This window comes from Girardinichthys multiradiatus, chromosome 14 (assembly GCF_021462225.1).
Source record: "Girardinichthys multiradiatus isolate DD_20200921_A chromosome 14, DD_fGirMul_XY1, whole genome shotgun sequence".
NCBI lineage: Eukaryota > Metazoa > Chordata > Actinopteri > Cyprinodontiformes > Goodeidae > Girardinichthys > Girardinichthys multiradiatus.
The window spans coordinates 19,802,312-19,820,896 of NC_061807.1; the positions used below are offsets into that span (position 1 = coordinate 19,802,312).

At 38.8% G+C, this 18,585-nt stretch overlaps 1 protein-coding gene across 1 annotated transcript in view; it reads right to left on the reverse strand.

Annotated features, from left to right (window-relative positions):
- The window catches only part of plcb3 (phospholipase C, beta 3 (phosphatidylinositol-specific)), an 89,333-nt gene that overhangs the window by 55,651 nt on the left and 15,097 nt on the right, over window positions 1-18,585 (reverse strand). Inside the window, exon 2 of the mRNA XM_047385912.1 lies at window positions 9,515-9,601. Within this exon, the coding sequence (XP_047241868.1) occupies window positions 9,515-9,601 (87 nt within the window). The remainder of the gene's footprint in view (window positions 1-9,514; window positions 9,602-18,585) is intronic.

The following is an 18,585-nucleotide window of genomic DNA, read 5'->3' on the forward strand; positions in this document are numbered from 1 at the left end:
TAATCTGATTAATGGGTCCAAGCGTCATTGGGGAGCATGGAAATCAAAACCCAAATACTTGACTTTTAATTATTTCTGCATTCAGAACTTTCTTCTGAATGTACAGTGTTCAGCACACAGCCATGTTCTGTTTAATCTTTTAACAGCACTATTATAACACAACTGTTATGCCACATGTTAACAAAAAGGACAAAAAATAAATATCATCACAGCAAAATCATTACATCCAAGCTGAAAACACTATTCATAAAAACTGACTATGCAGAAAGACGAATTTCCTTTTTTTTGGGGGGGAAAACATGGATTTCAAAATGTATCAGAAGCGGATAAAAGGAATATTAGGGCATGACAAAATAGAACAAGGATTGAAAGATTCTTTCCTGGATTTCCTGTTTTTGCTTTTGATCACATTTAAATGTTTTATTAATATCAGACAATGATGTTGAGTTTTCAAATGATTATTTCATTTAATTAGATAATAAGCTATCACGAACTATTTGGCCCTATGTAAAATAGAATTACCTCCCATGGTAAATTACCTGTGATAAACCACATTCTTTGGAAATCAATTTGATGATTACTACCTGACCTGTAGACTTGAGAAATCACTTAAATAAAACCTGTCTGGCAACATGAAGTAGGCTAAACAATGATAAAAAGCAACACATCATGCCTTGATCTAAAAGAAACAAACCCAATTCTAAAGGGCAACATACATTAGCAGCGTCAGACCTGTGTTAAAAAAATGCCCCTAATATTTCTTAATAAACAACCTATAATGGCTATGTTGGGAGCGGCACCACTTCCGATAAAACTATCCAAGGCTGGAGTCAAGTTTCATGGCCTGTCTCAATGCGTTCCGTTGTGTGTCCAATGTGTGTTAAACAGAGATGTACCACAGCTCTGGAGAGAACAACAAACAGTGGTGAACCTTCCCAGTAATGGCCAACCTACCAAAATTAGTCTGAGAGAGCATCGATGACCCATCCAGGAGATCAATAAAAGAACCCAGAACAACATCTAAAGCACAGCAGGACCCACTTGATGCAGTTAAAGTTAGTGTTCATGAAGCATCATCTATGAGAGAGTTACGGGTTTAAAACCACTGCTGGCCAAAAACAAAACAAAAGCCCATCTCACATCTGCCACCAAACAGCTTGATAATCTCCAACACTATTCAGCTGAGTGAATTAATCTAGAGAGATGTTCAAATATTGATCGCTGATATCAATAAGTTCCTGATTCACTGAGCTGTAGTTAGTCAGAAACTTTATAATTAAAATTTTGTTATAATTACTGTTTCTCCCAATCAGTTACTAAACATGATAATCTAAAAGTGCTACTTGATAAATAAAAATATCAACAAGTGAATTTCAGTAAGTCAGCACATTATAGAGAAAGTTTGGTCACCAGTTTGTGACCTTAAACTCGAATGTACTTAGGTCATGAAGCAGGACACGGATCCAAAGCATACCAGTAAGTCCAGTTCTGAATGGCTTAAAAGTAAAAAAAATAATTTGCAATTATGGCATTTTGCTTTAAGTCAGACGGACATTGCCTGATAAGAAAATTTGTCTGATGACCTAAAACATTCAAATGTGACAAAAAGCAAGACATTTTTGCAGACATTTCCATTTACAACACCAATCCAAACATTAGGGTCGGGCCTCGTTTGAATTTGAACGATTCCAGTTCCATTTCCGGTTCCTAGCAATTCTTTATTGTGATTCTTTTAAGAGGCGGGGTCAAAAAATGTTACATGGTTATTGCTTAACTAACCTAAATGTTGGTGATTCCATATCTAAAAGGGATACAACTTTTCACAACCTACGCTGTAACTTTTCTGTTGCACTGATATCTTTCCCTTGGACACTCTAGTGAACAGAGTAGCACATCACGGAGTCTGGTCAACTGCCTAACTGACTTCAGAAATTTCAGGTCATTTGTTTATTAAATAAAATGGGCTAACGATAGCTCGGTATTTGTAATAGAGATGACCCACCGTTTTAGGACGAGTATAACTTGTTAGCTTACCCGATTCTGACTGAGTGTCGGAGCCGGACGCAGCGTGTCAAAGAGAGGCCACTCCATTACTTCTACACCATGAATCTGGAGGTGTTCAATCATGTTGGTCGTGCACCCTCCTTTGTATGATATAATCTTATTAAAAGTGTTGCACTGAGCTGACTGGTCATTGTTTTTATTAAAGTTAAGCCACACTTTTGATCGCCACCGCACACTGTCCATGGTTGCATGGTTTGGTACGCCTGTCAACAAGGCAGTTCTGAACAGGAAGGTGGACGGCTCTGCATGAGGTCAACAGGGTCACCGCTTTGCATGCATGTTTTTGAGCAGCAGGAAGAAGCCGGAGAACCTGGAGAAAACCCCTGCAGAAACAGTGGGGAGAACATGCAAACTCTCTGCAACAAAAGCATCTATCAAACACCTCAAATGCCCCAGTGGAAATGGAAATACAAAGATGAGGAAGAAGACAGTTTAATCAGATGACAGAAAGAAGAGATGCAGTTGCCAGCATGCAGCGTGTGTGAATATTGGAATCTTGCGCAACCCGCAGCCACTGGCATGCAGTTTGTGTTTACAACAAAGCCTCAGCTGGACTCGACCCTACGTCCCGCAGAGAGAATGTTGGGAAGCAGCTCCAAAACTGGATTGCTTCTAGGGTTAAAAGTTACAGCAGCAAACCAACATGTTTCCAGCTAAATTCAGAACTTCAGATGAACCCCTAATTTAGTCTAAATTATGCCTGCAAAGCATAGGTTTGGAAGTTAAATAAACTTTTGTGTTTGATGTAAAAATCTGTAACAAATTCATAAGAATCACTGCAAACGTAGCACCATGAACTCAAATATAATGTGTGTTAAGAGCTAAGATTTCCCCGACTAAAACAGAAAAAGTCAGAGTTCCTGTAGGCTGACCCTCTAAACATAATGCAAAGATGCAGAAAGGCCGATAAGGAAACGCAGGGAGGATACAGCAGATGAGAGAGATTTAAAAGATAGAATCATCGTGGGAAGAAGGCTGGTCATGTCAGCAATAGGACAGAGGTAGGAAAATTTTGAAAAACAAACAAAAGTGTTGAAATATTTTAAGTAAAAAGTTACACAAAGTGAAGCAAAAAAAGATGGTGACACAAAGCAGATGGAGATAAGATGGGATAAAGGAAGGAAAGCTGGAAAATAAGTGAAAAGACGAATAAATCAAAGCAGATAAACAAATGGGGATTAAAAGGAGAAGTTATAAAGCATGTAGAAAAAAGGTAAAAATGTGAAGGTAGGTTCTCCAAACAGAGCCAGCTACGGACAAAACGTGTCTAATCGAAGGATGATGGATGGAGCAGGAGGAAGGACTTGGGGCTAAGTTTTAACGGCCTGTACAAACATCTACCCTCCTGCTATAAATCACCGCATACTGAGAACGGCTTTAACTTTACCATGTTGTTTATATATGAGAGGTGTGCTGGTCGCTCCTCCGTAACATCCATTAAGCCGCTTACATACAGAGACATTTTTGTGTATCTTCAGAGACCAATAATTGCAACCGGTAATTTCAGAATCGCAGCAGATTTATGCCATCATCCGGTAAAAACTCGCCTGTCCACCGAGCCGCAGCTTTGCTCTGTTCACCGAGGCCAATTTAACGTTTTCTGAAGATGTAGGAGAAAATACACAAAGTGGTCAGGGTTAAATGTGAAGTTTATGTCTTTAACATTTTTGGAGCCACAGTACTTTGCAAAAAAAAAACCTTTTCCACATACTTTCCATTATGTTCCAACCAGAAACTTCAACCTTTTTTATAGCGATTTTAGATGATAGACCAGCACAAAGTGGAATATCACTTTGAAGTAGAAGGAGAGTATGTGGTTATACAACTCTTTTAGAAAAGGAAATCTGAAAGGTGTGGCATGCATTTGAGTTGAGCCCCCAGGAGTCGTTACTTCTTAGAAGCATCTTTAACTGCATCTATTGCAGAACAGTTTTGTAAAAAACCTCAGGTTTAGTCAGATTGAATGGACAGCATTCCCCCCCCCCCCCCTCCAGAAACACATACACAAACAACAACAAGATGGTAATAAATCGGTTTTTAATATCGGCCCATTTTTACTGGACAGATACCAATGTGTTAAAAGATGACTAACATCGGCCGATACCGATGTCATTGCCGATATATCATATTGCAAGGTGCGGTGTGTGAAGAGTGCTGCGTCCTAATAAACTTTTGGTGCACTTTGCTGGCCTAAATAAAATGCAATGTCACCTTTAAAATCCTTTCTGGAGTTAAACAAATGTGGTTTTGACAGTTTCGGATTGCAGAACCTAAAAATGACTTCATACATTTACTAAATACAGTCCAGTTCATACAATCTGAGCATGGTCTGTTGGAAAGACTCCTTAGGCTAAATCTGTTTTACCTTAAATCTGACGTTTACAGTACTAAGAAGAGCAGAGCAGCAAAAAATAAAGCTGCACTGGAGAGTTTAATATTTTGGGCGGCTCTATTCAGAGAAATGGGTTTCATCCAGAATATCCTTGTCATCTGTGTGAAAGCGTATTAACTGTTCTCATTAATAATCGCTGCAGATCTATGTTGCTGTGTCCTCTTTGTTCTTCTCCAGCTCTGGCGAGGAAACCTCCTGGGGAGCCACGAGGCTGAATTAAAGCTTCACTTTGGGATCGATGAAATGATTACGCACTCACTCGGAAACATTCAAGTAAGTCTATTTGCAAGTCGCGATCGCCGCAGAGGAGCTTTGGATGAAAGAAAACGAGGCTTTCAGAGGAGGAAAAAAACTGAGTGACTGACATGTTGCTTGGAAGGGAGAGGCTAAAAACCTGCTTTAATTGTCAGTACAACCCAAACAACGTAAAATTACATCATTTAACTCCCTTCCCCATAAATTCCCGGATTTCCCTGCAATTTGCCTCTGTGGTCTGAGCATTCTGAGGCTGTGACCCAGCTGCATTCCCACTACTGTAACAGGAATAGTAGCCACACTGACCCAGCTCAGTCATGCCAACATTACCATAAATCAAAGGCAGTAATCGCAGTAAAGGCAAACATTGTGTCAAAGAAGTCAAATGAACTACCATTAGCTCTGAGACGTGTCGCTTGGATTTCTGTAATAACACACTATGCTGCTGTGCGGAGGAGAGAGATTTGACGTCATGCCGGTCTCAGTTACATCTCCTCATGTCATCTTTATCACCCACATCTGACAATGTGAGAAAGAACCTCTCATGTAGACTATGGCAAACTAGAACTATCGATAAATAAACACAGATTAACATAACTAAATGTTCTCTTATTCTGTTTGCAGAACAAGAGAACACCGGGGGTCTTTCTGCATGTAGTTTGCATGTTCTCCCCGTGCATGTGTGGATTCTCTCAGGGTACTATGGCTTCCTCCCACAGTCCAAAAACATGACTGTTAATTGGTCTCTCTAAATTACCATTAGGTGTGAATGGGTGTGTGCACGGTTGTTTGTCACGTGTTTCTCTGTGTTGCCCTGCAATGGACTGGTGACCTCTCCAGGGTGTACCCTGTCTCTAACCTGTAGACCCCCACAACGGACGGACGGATGGACGGACGGACAGACGGACGGACAAAATCCATTCAAGAATTTGGGGTATCTTCAAACGGAGTGGATTGAGGCTGGAGTCAGCGTATCAAGAGCTACCACACACAGATGAATCCTACACATGGGATACAAAGTTTGCATTTCATTTGGAAGTAAAGGTCCCAGAGGAAGAATGGAGAAGCACATAATCCATGTTGCTTGAAGTCCAGTGTGAAGTTTCCACAGTCAGTGATAATTTGAGGTGCCATGTCATCTGCTGGTGCTGGTCCACTGTGTTTTCTGAAGTCCACAGTCAACACGGCCACTTACCAGGAAATTTTAGAGCACTTGTTAGAGCCCTCTTCCTTCTGCCGACAAGCTTTATGGAGATGCTGATTTCCTTTTTCCAGCAAATCTTGGCACACGGCCCACACTGCTGAAGATACCAAAAGCTGGTTCCATGACCATGTGGTTACTGTGCTGGACTGGCCTGCAAACTGGCCTGACCTGAACCCCATTACATTACACATCACCAGAAACACAGGCTGATGTCATGCCGCATTATCTGTAAGCCATAATCATCTAAATTAACAATAAAAAAAATAAAGGCTTTTCATATTTCACTCTGTGTAATGAATATATAATATATGAGTTTTGCTTTCTGGACAAAAAATAAGTGAACATTTTGAAGATATTCAAATTTTCAGATGTGCCTGTGCATATAAACATTGCTCATTGGTAGCCATTTGCACACAGTGTGCAAAAGCTGCTTTCCCATCTTTATGAAAGAATCTGACAAGTGATCGTCTCCATTTTACTAAACAGTGTCACAGCTGCCCCTCGGGCGATGAATGGCCTATTATCTCAATCCCACAAATGCACACATGTAACACATCAGGATAAAATGAGTGTTTAAAGCTTTGGCGTGTTATGTGAATGCGTGTACACATGCTGACACACGTGCCGACAGACTGGGGTGATGTATGCTCTGACCCAGATATGAAAACTCGTGCATAAAATCCGAAACATGCAGACACAAAATAGTGATAGTAATGGTTATCCACGGGTCAGTCCATTCATACCAACATGATAAACAGACAGCCACGAGTAGAGAGAGAAAAGTTTGGGTGAGAGAAACTCAGAGGGAGGAAGGAATGTGTTGAGGTGAGAGGACGGAGGATGACTGGGTTAATTATGCCGTTTCTACATTTGTTTCTTTGAAAGATTTGCATAATAAATCCTATTTAATACACCATTTAATTTAAATATTGTGCCACAATACATTATTGTGTAACAGCTTTTATCAGAGCTGACTAAAATTACCTCACATAATCAAGATGTTACATGTATAAGTATTTTTGCATGAAACAAGTAAATTCGTCACTTCTTCCATCACTATCTGCCTTTAATCTGACAAACTTTTCATTGTGAGGGTCCTAACCCCTAATATAGGATTTAAAGAACAACTACTGGAATTATTAACAGGTTTAGTGGCAACCTTCTTTTTGCAGGCAAATTGTTGGACTTTCGATGATTAAATGCAACTGTGATGCTATTATTAAATGCAAGGTTTCTTCCTTCTGTGGCTCTTGGCTTTGTGTCAGCAGTGAGACCCGGTCCAACAGGGCTGAATATATTATTTGCCTACAAAGGGTGAACTTATTAAATGGGTAATATCTCACCCAATAATTATTGCCTTCCAAATAGTCTGACATTATAATGGTGATATATCTACAATATTTTTATGCAGAACAACTCACAAACTGATGGAAGCCGAACTGATATTGAACATTGGCTAGTGGTGTTTTAACAGTCTGTCCACCGACTGATTTTTGTTGCACATTGTCCGAATGACTCGTTTGAAAGCTGAGGTTATATTCACAAATGTTTCATGATCTGGCACAAACATTAAGGAGCTGCAATTTAAATCGCCGCTATGCTCCCTGCAGTACCCCTCCCAATCACTAATGCATGAAATAAAACCGCAACAGAATGCAGGAATGTCACTGGGAAATGTCATGTTTAAAGCAGTATATTATTCATGCACAACCTTTTAGCAATTAAGGTGATATTTGTAGTTGATCGTACCATCTAGGGTTTTATTTAGCCGTGCACTGGTTAGAAAATAATCAAATGTGATTAAACAACTGCAAGAATGGACAAAGTAAGCTTTTGGGATGTGATGCCGATTTTTTATGCTGTTAATACTTTTATCACTGCTGAGTAACGAAATCTCATGATTTTAAAATGCAAAAATATATCTTGTTAAACCAAAGCAAAATGTAGTGTTTGTAGCAAGAATGTAAGTAAGAGTTGCAATGAAAAAGCCTTGGCTCCTTTTAAAATGCTAGGGGTTATTACTTTAATGTTTATTAATATAGAACATCGCAACTAGCCAACTGCTAGGCGCTAACGAATCTGCACTGTTGTTGTGCACCTTCAGTTCAAAATATTAAATATTTGGAGTGGCTAAAGTTGGGACTGATCACTCACTAATGAGCAGGGACTTAATAAACATTTATTCCAGTTGTGGAAAACAAAAAACAAAGCACTTTTAGTGTTTTTTAAGCATTTAAACCACTTCAGAATTGGACAAAAAAGCAAACAAAAAAAAAAAAAAACAACCTGTGAAAGATTAAAAACAGAGACTGGATTATTCTACACTGACCACATAATCCACGAAAAACACAGTTTGAAATCTGTTAGAACCTTTGTGAAAGTAAAAAATTCTCAAAAATATTACCATTTCTTCTCATCATGGAACCTGATATTATGTTGTCTTTTTTCAGCTTTTCTCATCAAATAGACTCTACTGCCGAGCCCTCTATTTGTATGCAATCTCGTGCCATTTTTGCTTTTATTCCTCTCAGTAACGCTTACTGACAAATGTAGCACCTTAAAAGCATCTGATCATCTCATTGTAGCTGCTGGATGTTTGCCAATTTCATTCATTTTTCTTGACAGTTATCTTATGTATGCAGGTCAGTCAGAGCTGAGGTTGATATTAAGGAGAAAAAGTGCCTTAATGGTTGTTTTGTCTCAGTAACAGCTCCTCCTCTTCAGGAATAAGACTTCAGTCACTAAAGCTGTTTGGAAAGTGCTAAAAACCCATATTTGTAAATACAAAATCAGCAAACAATTGACGTTTCTCTATTTTTGAAGGGAAACTGATATTTGTGTTCAGTGTGTATTTATTAAATGACTAATTTAGACCCTAGTACTATGGCAAAGATGGCGATTAGGTGATTTATCCATCTAATGTAAGTGAATAAAATAAATAAAAAGACCAAAAATAATTGTTTACTGCTTGCAAGAAAGCATAACTCATTCAACTCTACGATGACGCCAGCTCAGGTCTTGGGATTAAATACATCTGCAATACATCTGTATAACACAATCACAATTAAAATCTCGAAATGCAGCATCCTACCGGCCTGCTGCTCATTGCATCTGACCAATTACGCCAGCTAAATGCCCAAAATGTAAAATCTAATATAACAGCACTAATGGAGAAACAAACACAGCCAAGCATAGATATGAAGGGGTGGATGGTTGTGAGGAAGTGGTGATGATGGAGCGAAAGAGAGACGAGACTGATAAAGGCCACAAAGACATCAGGGAGGAGGCGGAAGGAAAGAGAAGAAGACACAAACTCAAAACCACCACAAATTGAAGACCAATTTTAGTGGAGCTAATGGAGAGGAAAACCACAATATAGCACTTTAAAAGGGGCTGAGAAGAAGAAAAACCGTTAAGAGATAGCAAACAATATAGAAGAAGATAGTGTATGGTCATATAGTGGTGGTTGGGTGGACAAGTAAATGTTTTTACTCATATTAGCACTCATGTTGGTACATTAAAAACACATTGTGGTCCATTTCTGTTTCCTCACGGTCGTTTTCTTTTCAGTGTGAAATCAACATGTGAGGCTTTCTCACCGAGCCGGCCCCTGGAATCCAGGATAGGAAAAATCCCTCTGGGTCAACTTTGAGGGTCCCCAGATTTGGTTGAGGGTTGCTGGAGTCCTAGGTGACAACAGAAATTAAGAGGTCAGAGCTACAAATAACACACAAATCACAGACTACAAGAAAAGATAAAGACTTTTAGGGTTTATAGTCAAAAAACACACATTGAAAGGATCTGATAGGGTTGAGTTAAATTGTAGTAGCTGTTTTTTCTGTTGACTGTTAATGTAACTTTATATAGAGGATTGATTGAGTTTTAGAAAATCTAAATTCTATTTATAGAGAAAAACTGTGCAGCAACTACCTTTGTGTCTCCTGTGGGTGGGATCATGGAGACCAATGACCAATTGAGTGCCATGTTTTAAGATAGTTTCACTTTTAATCAGCTTAAAACATTGAAAAGCACTAGGCTTCCTTTTGATCCCTGAAATAACATGAACATACTTATTGTTCAATCAGGAAAAACAACAGCAACTTTGAACTCTTCGGCTAAATTTATAAATGGCGTATATGATAATGTTGTCATAACATTGTTGGGGTATTGACTTTACCGGCTGGTGTTAATAAATCCTGCTTGAAACAGTGATTGTAACTCCTGTTTCCATGTGGGTTTGTAAACATTTATCAGAACTTCTAAATACCAGATGGCATTATAAACAGAATTCACAAACCCCAGCTGGGGTTTGAAACTGTTTATAAATGATAGTGATGATTTAAAAGTAGGAAAAAACTCACTCCCCGTTCCTGGTGGTGGTCTACCAACTGTGACAACCCCGGAGCAATGCATGCTGGGATATTTATGGACAACTTTTTAAAACAAACAGCCAATAACTATGTTCATAGATTGCAAAATTATGTTATAGGCCATGAAATGTTATTAGGGAACGCCCTGATTTTGTTGTCAGCAAAGTATTATTAAAAATACAAAAACAATTAAGTATTTTTTTAACATCAGACAGTGAAAAAAGGTTCTATGAATTTTTCCACGGTGTATGAAAATATGTGGAATCAACTGTATGTTAAGAGCTGAATTATCAACAAGTCAGTCTTCCTAGCATTAGCTTAGCACTATCGCAAACTGCTCAATAAAAAAAAAACAGAAGCTAGCAGGAGCCGGATGTCAGTATAATGAACAATGTAGCTTTATGTATCGAGTTTGTTGGGAAAGCTCTTTAAGCAGCCTGAAAACTAGGTGAAAAAAAACTAAATGAACTGTAAAAGTGACATGTAAGCCAGCACAAGCATAAAAGTGTTAAAGCATTCAAACAAATACTTGCTGACGTAGATGTCTTGCAGATGTAACTCATTGAACAGAAATATGATACATTAACAAGATTTTTGTGCGCACATTAAAAGCAGCAATGATTTTCACATTTTATTTCTATATGTTGTTCAGGAATCACATGACTGAAACCGCATGAAGAGCAGTGGTACCATCGGGTTATGGTGCCATGTGTTTGTGTTTCATGCTGAGCAACATTTGTTCTGATCCAGGCACACCACACGCCTCAGCCAGCATGAAGGTCTCATTCATATTCAGCATAATGACTGCACAGGAACCCGAATCAACATGTCAATGGCATCATCATTATGGAGTCATACAGCAGACCACATCCACACACTTACAGAGGCTCTGGCTCATCAGTTACACTCACAGACAATAATACAGTCCAGACATGGTGGAAAACAGCAACAATCTAGATTGTTATTAAAGTGACGGATGGCTCAGGGACACCAGTCACTACGAGCATCAACAGCAGCTTGATGAAGGGTAGGTATAATGTTGGAAATTTAACAAAATGGGGGAAACACAATCTGGAAAAGCTGAATGCTGGGTATTCAAAATTGGAATTGTGCATGAAAATAACGAAAATTGCATTGACTAAGTTTAGTAAACCAGCTGATTGAGAATGTAGCAAAAAGCAACCCCAACACTTTATAGGACTCTATACAAAGATTATTTAATTAGCAGACATTGTAATAGACGTGGCCGGGCTACCAGTATCCAGGTGTGTCCAGGTTTTAAAAAGTCACTTTTGCTATAAAGCTGGTAATAAAACCTCAAATGCTCTATAATTATCAATTATTATTACTAAGAACATACCTTCAGTTTGGGCTCCAAGGTTGGCTAAAGATAAAATAGGGCAAAGGTTTGGATCGGCAGAAGGATGGAAGAAAGAGAGAAAAAATGGAAACCAGGAGAGGAAAGGTGGAAAGACGGAGGGAGGAAAAAGAAAAGATTGAAACAGAAGAAACAAAGTCAGAAAAACAGAATAAAATCTGATGGAGCATCTCAGTTCCCTGTAAATAAACTGATATAGTATTATTTTAAATGTTTCAGATTTTTAAGAGAAAATGATTTAAACAAATCTATCAAAGGTGAGAGATGTCCTCAAATGGCATTCCCCTTCATGCTGTTTACCCTTACGTTTGGATGGCTTAAAGGGCATGCATTAACATGCTTTAGAGCCAGAAAACCTGTTTTCTTGAAAGCATGGTAGCTCACTGGCAAACAGAAAAATGATGGCGTGAGAACTTCAACAAAAAACATAATCTACCGTATTTTCCGCACTATAAGGAGCACTTAAAAACCATTAATTTTCTCAAAAAATGACAGTGCGCCTTGTAATCTGGAGTGCCTTATATATGGATCAATTGGTTAATTGGTTGATCCATACTGGTTGTACACGGCGCTCTGTCAAAATGTTTCAGTACGACTGGTAAACTACAAAGCCGCACCGCTTGCAGCATTACGGCTACCGTAGTCAGGGGTGTCGCCGAAGTAATAGCGGTAAACACCTGTACTGTGCTTACTCCTAGTCCAACACCACTTGTGTGTGTATAACGACCCCAAAATTGCACCTTTCAAGAGACACGCTTACGATGCTGAGTTCAAACTCAAGGCTGTCAGCTACGCAGTCGAACATGGGAATAGAGCAGCAGCGAGAGAATTCAACAGTTAACGCTACTATATTGTGAATGTACTAACGTTTGATTTAGTGCATCAAACTGTTTCTTTTACGTGTTTACTGAATCAGGGAAAAGTTCCCTTTCACGTTTTAACTAACGTTTGATTTCAACTTCAACTTCATAGACTCCAATGCATTCCTAACGTGCGGTTGGCTCTATTCAATAGATTTCTATATAGAAGAGACCTTACCATGAGAGTGAATGGAGTTATCAGAACGCTGGTTTGTAGTGTATTAATAAAGTTTGACTGACTGACTTATCTGACTGTTTTGTTGACATTCTCTTTAGCACAGCTCCATCTAGTGGATGCATAACGCAACCCCAGTCAAACGTTTGACTGCAGTAGCTTCTATTCTATGCGCCTTATAATCTGGTGCGCCCTATACAGGTCCTTCTCAAAATATTAGCATATTGTGATAAAGTTCATTATTTTCCATAATGTCATGATGAAAATTTAACATTCATATATTTTAGATTCATTACACACTAACTGAAATATTTCAGGTCTTTTGTCTTAATATGGATGATTTTGGCATACAGCTCATGAAAACCCAAAATTCCTATCTCACAAAATTAGCATATCATTAAAAGGGTCTCTAAACGAGCTATGAACCTAATCATCTGAATCCACGAGTTAACGCTAAACACCTGCAAAAGATTCCTGAGGCCTTTAAAACTCCCAGCCTGGTTCATCACTCAAAACCCCAATCATGGGTAAGACTGCCGACCTGACTGCTGTCCAGAAGGCCACTATTGACACCCTCAAGCAAGAGGGTAAGACACAGAAAGAAATTTCTGAACGAATAGGCTGTTCCCAGAGTGCTGTATCAAGGCACCTCAGTGGGAAGTCTGTGGAAAGGAAAAAGTGTGGCAGAAAACGCTGCACAACGAGAAGAGGTGACCGGACCCTGAGGAAGATTGTGGAGAAGGGCCGATTCCAGACCTTGGGGGACCTGCGGAAGCAGTGGACTGAGTCTGGAGTAGAAACATCCAGAGCCACCGTGCACAGGCGTGTGCAGGAAATGGGCTACAGGTGCCGCATTCCCCAGGTCAAGCCACTTTTGAACCAGAAACAGCGGCAGAAGCGCCTTACCTGGGCTACAGAGAAGCAGCACTGGACTGTTGCTCAGTGGTCCAAAGTACTTTTTTCAAATGAAAGCAAATTCTGCATGTCATTTGGAAATCAAGGTGCCAGAGTCTTGAGGAAGACTGGGGAGAAGGAAATGCCAAAATGCCAGAAGTCCAGTGTCAAGTACCCACAGTCAGTGATGGTCTGGGGTGCCGTGTCAGCTGCTGGTGTTGGTCCACTGTGTTTTATCAAGGGCAGGGTTAATGCAGCTAGCTATCAGGAGATTTTGGAGCACTTCATGCTTCCATCTGCTGAAAAGCTTTATGGAGATGAAGATTTCATTTTTCAGCACGACCTGGCACCTGCTCACAGTGCCAAAACCACTGGTAAATGGTTTACTGACCATGGTATTACTGTGCTCAATTGGCCTGCCAACTCTCCTGACCTGAACCCCATAGAGAATCTGTGGGATATTGTGAAGAGAACGTTGAGAGACTCAAGACCCAACACTCTGGATGAGCTAAAGGCCGCTATCGAAGCATCCTGGGCCTCCATAAGACCTCAGCAGTGCCACAGGCTGATTGCCTCCATGCCACGCCGCATTGAAGCAGTCATTTCTGCCAAAGGATTCCCGACCAAGTATTGAGTGCATAACTGTACATGATTATTTGAAAGTTGACGTTTTTTGTATTAAAAACACTTTTCTTTTATTGGTCGGATGAAATATGCTAATTTTGTGAGATAGGAATTTTGGGTTTTCATGAGCTGTATGCCAAAATCATCCGTATTAAGATTATAAAAGACCTGAAATATTTCAGTTAGTGTGCAATGAATCTAAAATATATGAATGTTAAATTTTCATCATTACATTATGGAAAATAATGAACTTTATCACAATATGCTAATATTTTGAGAAGGACCTGTATATGAAAGAAGTTCTAAAATAGGCCATTCATTGAAGGTGCGCCTTATAATCCGGTGCGTCTTATAGTGCGGAAAATACGGTATATATGAAATGTGGATAGCTCCATTAAAGTAAACAATTAAAGAGAGAGGATTTTTCACCCCACCCACACAAAAAATGTTTTTTTTTAAGCGTCTCTTTGTACCTCAGGATTAGGAAACAGTCGGGATCTTGAATCTAAGGGAAGTAACAACCCAAAGCTGAGGGTTGAGGACACGACTACGGCCTATGGCTTGGGCAGAGTCAACAGCCAGACCACCAGAGCAACTGCAGGTGATATTTATGAGCAATTTAGCTTTCCTTTCATCCACTACAAATCTAGAACTCACTTGCCATGGGTTTTTAGGGCCAAACTGTTGCGACTTAGCTAAATGCAGCAGAAGTGGCATGTCCTTGGAAATATGTTTTGATAACCACACTAGCTACGCATTGCAGTGCACTCAAACCTTCAGAGGTATGTAGAAAAAAGTGAGGCTTTCATAATCACTGCATGGCTTTCAACATGAAAGCAACAACCTCAATTGCACCAAAGTGCTGTTCAGTAAGAATATAAATACATCTAGCAAAATAATTGAAAGTAACTGGATCAAAAATAAAATATAAAGAGGTCTAAAAACAGAGTATGAAAGCCAATTAGCAAAATAAACAATACACAAGTAATCATACAGAGTAAAAGCAGTGTTTCACACTTAACCTGGGCAGAAAGCCTGTCTAAAGAGATGTGTTTTCAGAAGTTTTTTCAATTGTTGATATACCTGGAGAGATTAAACTCTGATGCAGCTACTGAGAAGACTCTATCCCCATTGTGATATAAGACACAGTTCTTTAGATAAATGTGCTTCAGAGTAATAATGCTGCACGGAGCCTAAGCAGAATATACATCCTCTACCTGAATTCTGCGAAAATTCTATCATTTCAAATTAGTTTTTGCCACCAGTGATCATTCCTCACTGTGTTAAATTACAGGCAAAGAAGGGTCACTACAGCACGCTTGTAAATCCCTCCCTAGGGTGCCGGTCTACAAGTTACTGTTTTCAGAAAAACATTTAGCTAATTAAATATTCCTAACTGGATTAAATATGACATTAAATCTTCCTTTATGAACTCAAATTTCCGACTTCAGATTTTGATTTCACTATTTTCATCTTTGCTAGCCGAGGTGGTCAGCATCGATGCCTGAGTTCTGCATTCAAAACATACAATCAAATCATATGACGTCACTGACATCTCATGCAACATAGTGAACAACAAGCATGAACACAGACACAAGAGGAACATGGATGACTAGGTGTTTTTCAAAAACGTAACGAATCTGTACTAAGAAGCAATAAGTTTCCCTCCTTAAAAAAAAAGGTGAATCATTAGCTATGAACATCGCAACGAACCTCATTCTGAAGCACAAACCAGCAGGAAATTCTGCTCCATCTTCACATAAACCCACCACCAGAGTAACATGAGTGTAACTGTGAAGAAAGGCAAACTCTGCTCTATAAATGACTGAACTCCTGACCTCGGTTCATTCAGTTGGACAACTGGGAAGCCATACGGTCCCAATGTGCTGCTGTGATTACCATCTTAAGGCTGTGACCTCATGTCAGAACCCCCCGCCCCCTGACGGGATGCCAAAAATGTTGGAGCCACACGCCTCTTTGAGTGACTGACATTCATGTTTGTTTATGTTTTTGCATGGTAAGCTGGAGCTTTAAAGACCGGAGAACTGAACTAAAAGCATTCCTAGCTGTCCAGGATAACTTAACGTCATAATTACAGACAGAACTTTGCTTTCTATTAAATGCATGTGGAGCAAATCATAATGCTTCGCTTCGGCACTGACAGCAAATTGGACTATTATAGAAAAAATGTAACTTTAATCCAAATCAAGTTCAGCTTAATGTTTCTTTTTTCCAAAACAAGCCACTTTCTATTCAGCTTCAACTAACAACATATTGAAAATCTGTGATAACATTTTTGTGATCAGAATAAAGCCACATGTGGTCAGAAATATTTCTAAAAAGGATGTAGTAATTGCTCGACTGGCTCCCAGGTTGAGGACAAAAATTTTTTGTAAAAAGCTCAAGAGATTTAAAACTAAGTTTCTGTGAGATACAAATGAACAGTGGGGAATATTTACTTGGAAATAAATATAAAATATGCAATTTTTTATGGAAAATTGTTGATCTAGTCTATATCAAAATAACAATAAATAAATGTTAAAAACAGAATTATTAAGACTAGTAATTTTTAGGCTTATATCATTCTTGCAGCTGTGGGAATAATTGCTGCTTTTCTGTTTTAAACAAAAGCCATCTGGTCGGAATATGCATCGTTTTATTCCGTAAACTGGTGTTTTTACTCAAGATTATCATAACGTAATAATAATAATAATAATAATAATAATAGCGACCCATTCCTAGTTTAAACGTCTTTTATTTGTTGTTCAAGAGGAGAAATGACAATGAATTTCCAATCTAAACGAATCTGAAAGAAAAAATACAGAAAACAGGAAGAGAAAGTCAATCAAGACAAAAACAAAGTCCAAAGCAAAATTTGACTGAAACAAACAGAAGAGATATTTTACACAAAACTCTGTAAAAAGAAGACAGGCATGTTTTTAAACCTGTGCTCCATATGTCAGAGCTGGCTGTACACCCACTGACAGAAAACCCAAGTCACTTCGTTGTTGTGCAATGGTGGTAAATTATTTGCTCAACAGCAACAGGAATGTCACAGAAATGGCTTTCAGTGGTTTGAACTGACAGAGGGTAGGAAGAACAGCTGATAGAGAAAACCTGGCATTTAGGAAAGATTTTATTAGATCAGTGATAAGATCGAGGGAGTGTTACAGTTTTTCAACTTTACATGTATAGGCATGTGAAGTCATGTATTGGCTGCATATTTATTGAGGCATAAACACGATAACTTTGCCCCTAGAGCATTCAGGTGAGAACTGACTGGGGGATAAAAATCACATGTATGCAAACTATGGCACACACACTTCATTGTGGTTGGATACATTTTTGCATGATGTGCCAGGAGATTTTACATTCGTTGACAACAGCTACTTTCTTGTGATGGCTTTCACTGTAACATATGCAAAGATGTTTAATACAGTCATTCAATATTTCCTTATCTGGTTAAAATGTTATGTAAAATGTTTTTTAATCAGTTAACTTAGTTAAATATGATTTTTTTTCCCTTTGATTACAGCTTAAAAATGCTGCATTTCCTTAATTGTCCTCATAGTTTTCCCACTATTCGAGAGGCAAAGCTATTTGAATTTAGTACATTTAGTATAAAATTGGGGATTCAACAATCAGCTTTGAAGACCGATGCCGATTTGAATAAAGCTTTTCCTGCTCATACAGATTATTATCAAGTCAGATTTTCTCTCTATGAATATTTTTTCTTCGTAATATTTGACTGAATTGAAATAGGGACTGTTTCCTTAGAATTAAATGTTTACAGTTAAAAGATAAAAAAATATTTTTTAAATTTTACTAAGTTTCCACTGTGTGGCACTGGAAATCTCTCTACATCAGGGGCGTCCAATTCTTTCCATTTTCCTCGGTCTGGAGAAGAGAACAGGATGTGGGTCCATGTTTCTTTACAAACACTTGCTTTATTTAGCCGAGTTTAACGAATGGGTCCAAGCAAGGTCTGCCTTTGAGTAAAAGTCCTTTATGCACCTATTTAATATTAAAATAAAATAAAAACAAAACTCATGGTTAATAAAGGATGAATGTACCTATCATTTTCCATTTAAATAAAGATTTTGATCTGTTGTGAAAATCTCGCTGCAAAAGACTTTATGGCCAGCAGATGCATGCAGTATGGGCACAGTTAGAGCCACACAAAATCACTCTGAGGGCCACAAAGGGCCCGCTGGCCACACCTGAGACACCCATCTTTTGAGTTATTGGATGCAGTTGTTGTGTACAGATAAAACACAAGTGATAAAGAATTATAGTGTACTTATATAAGCCAGATCATATTTGAACATCTTAATGTGTATAATGTGCACTGTTGCCTTGCAGCAAGAAG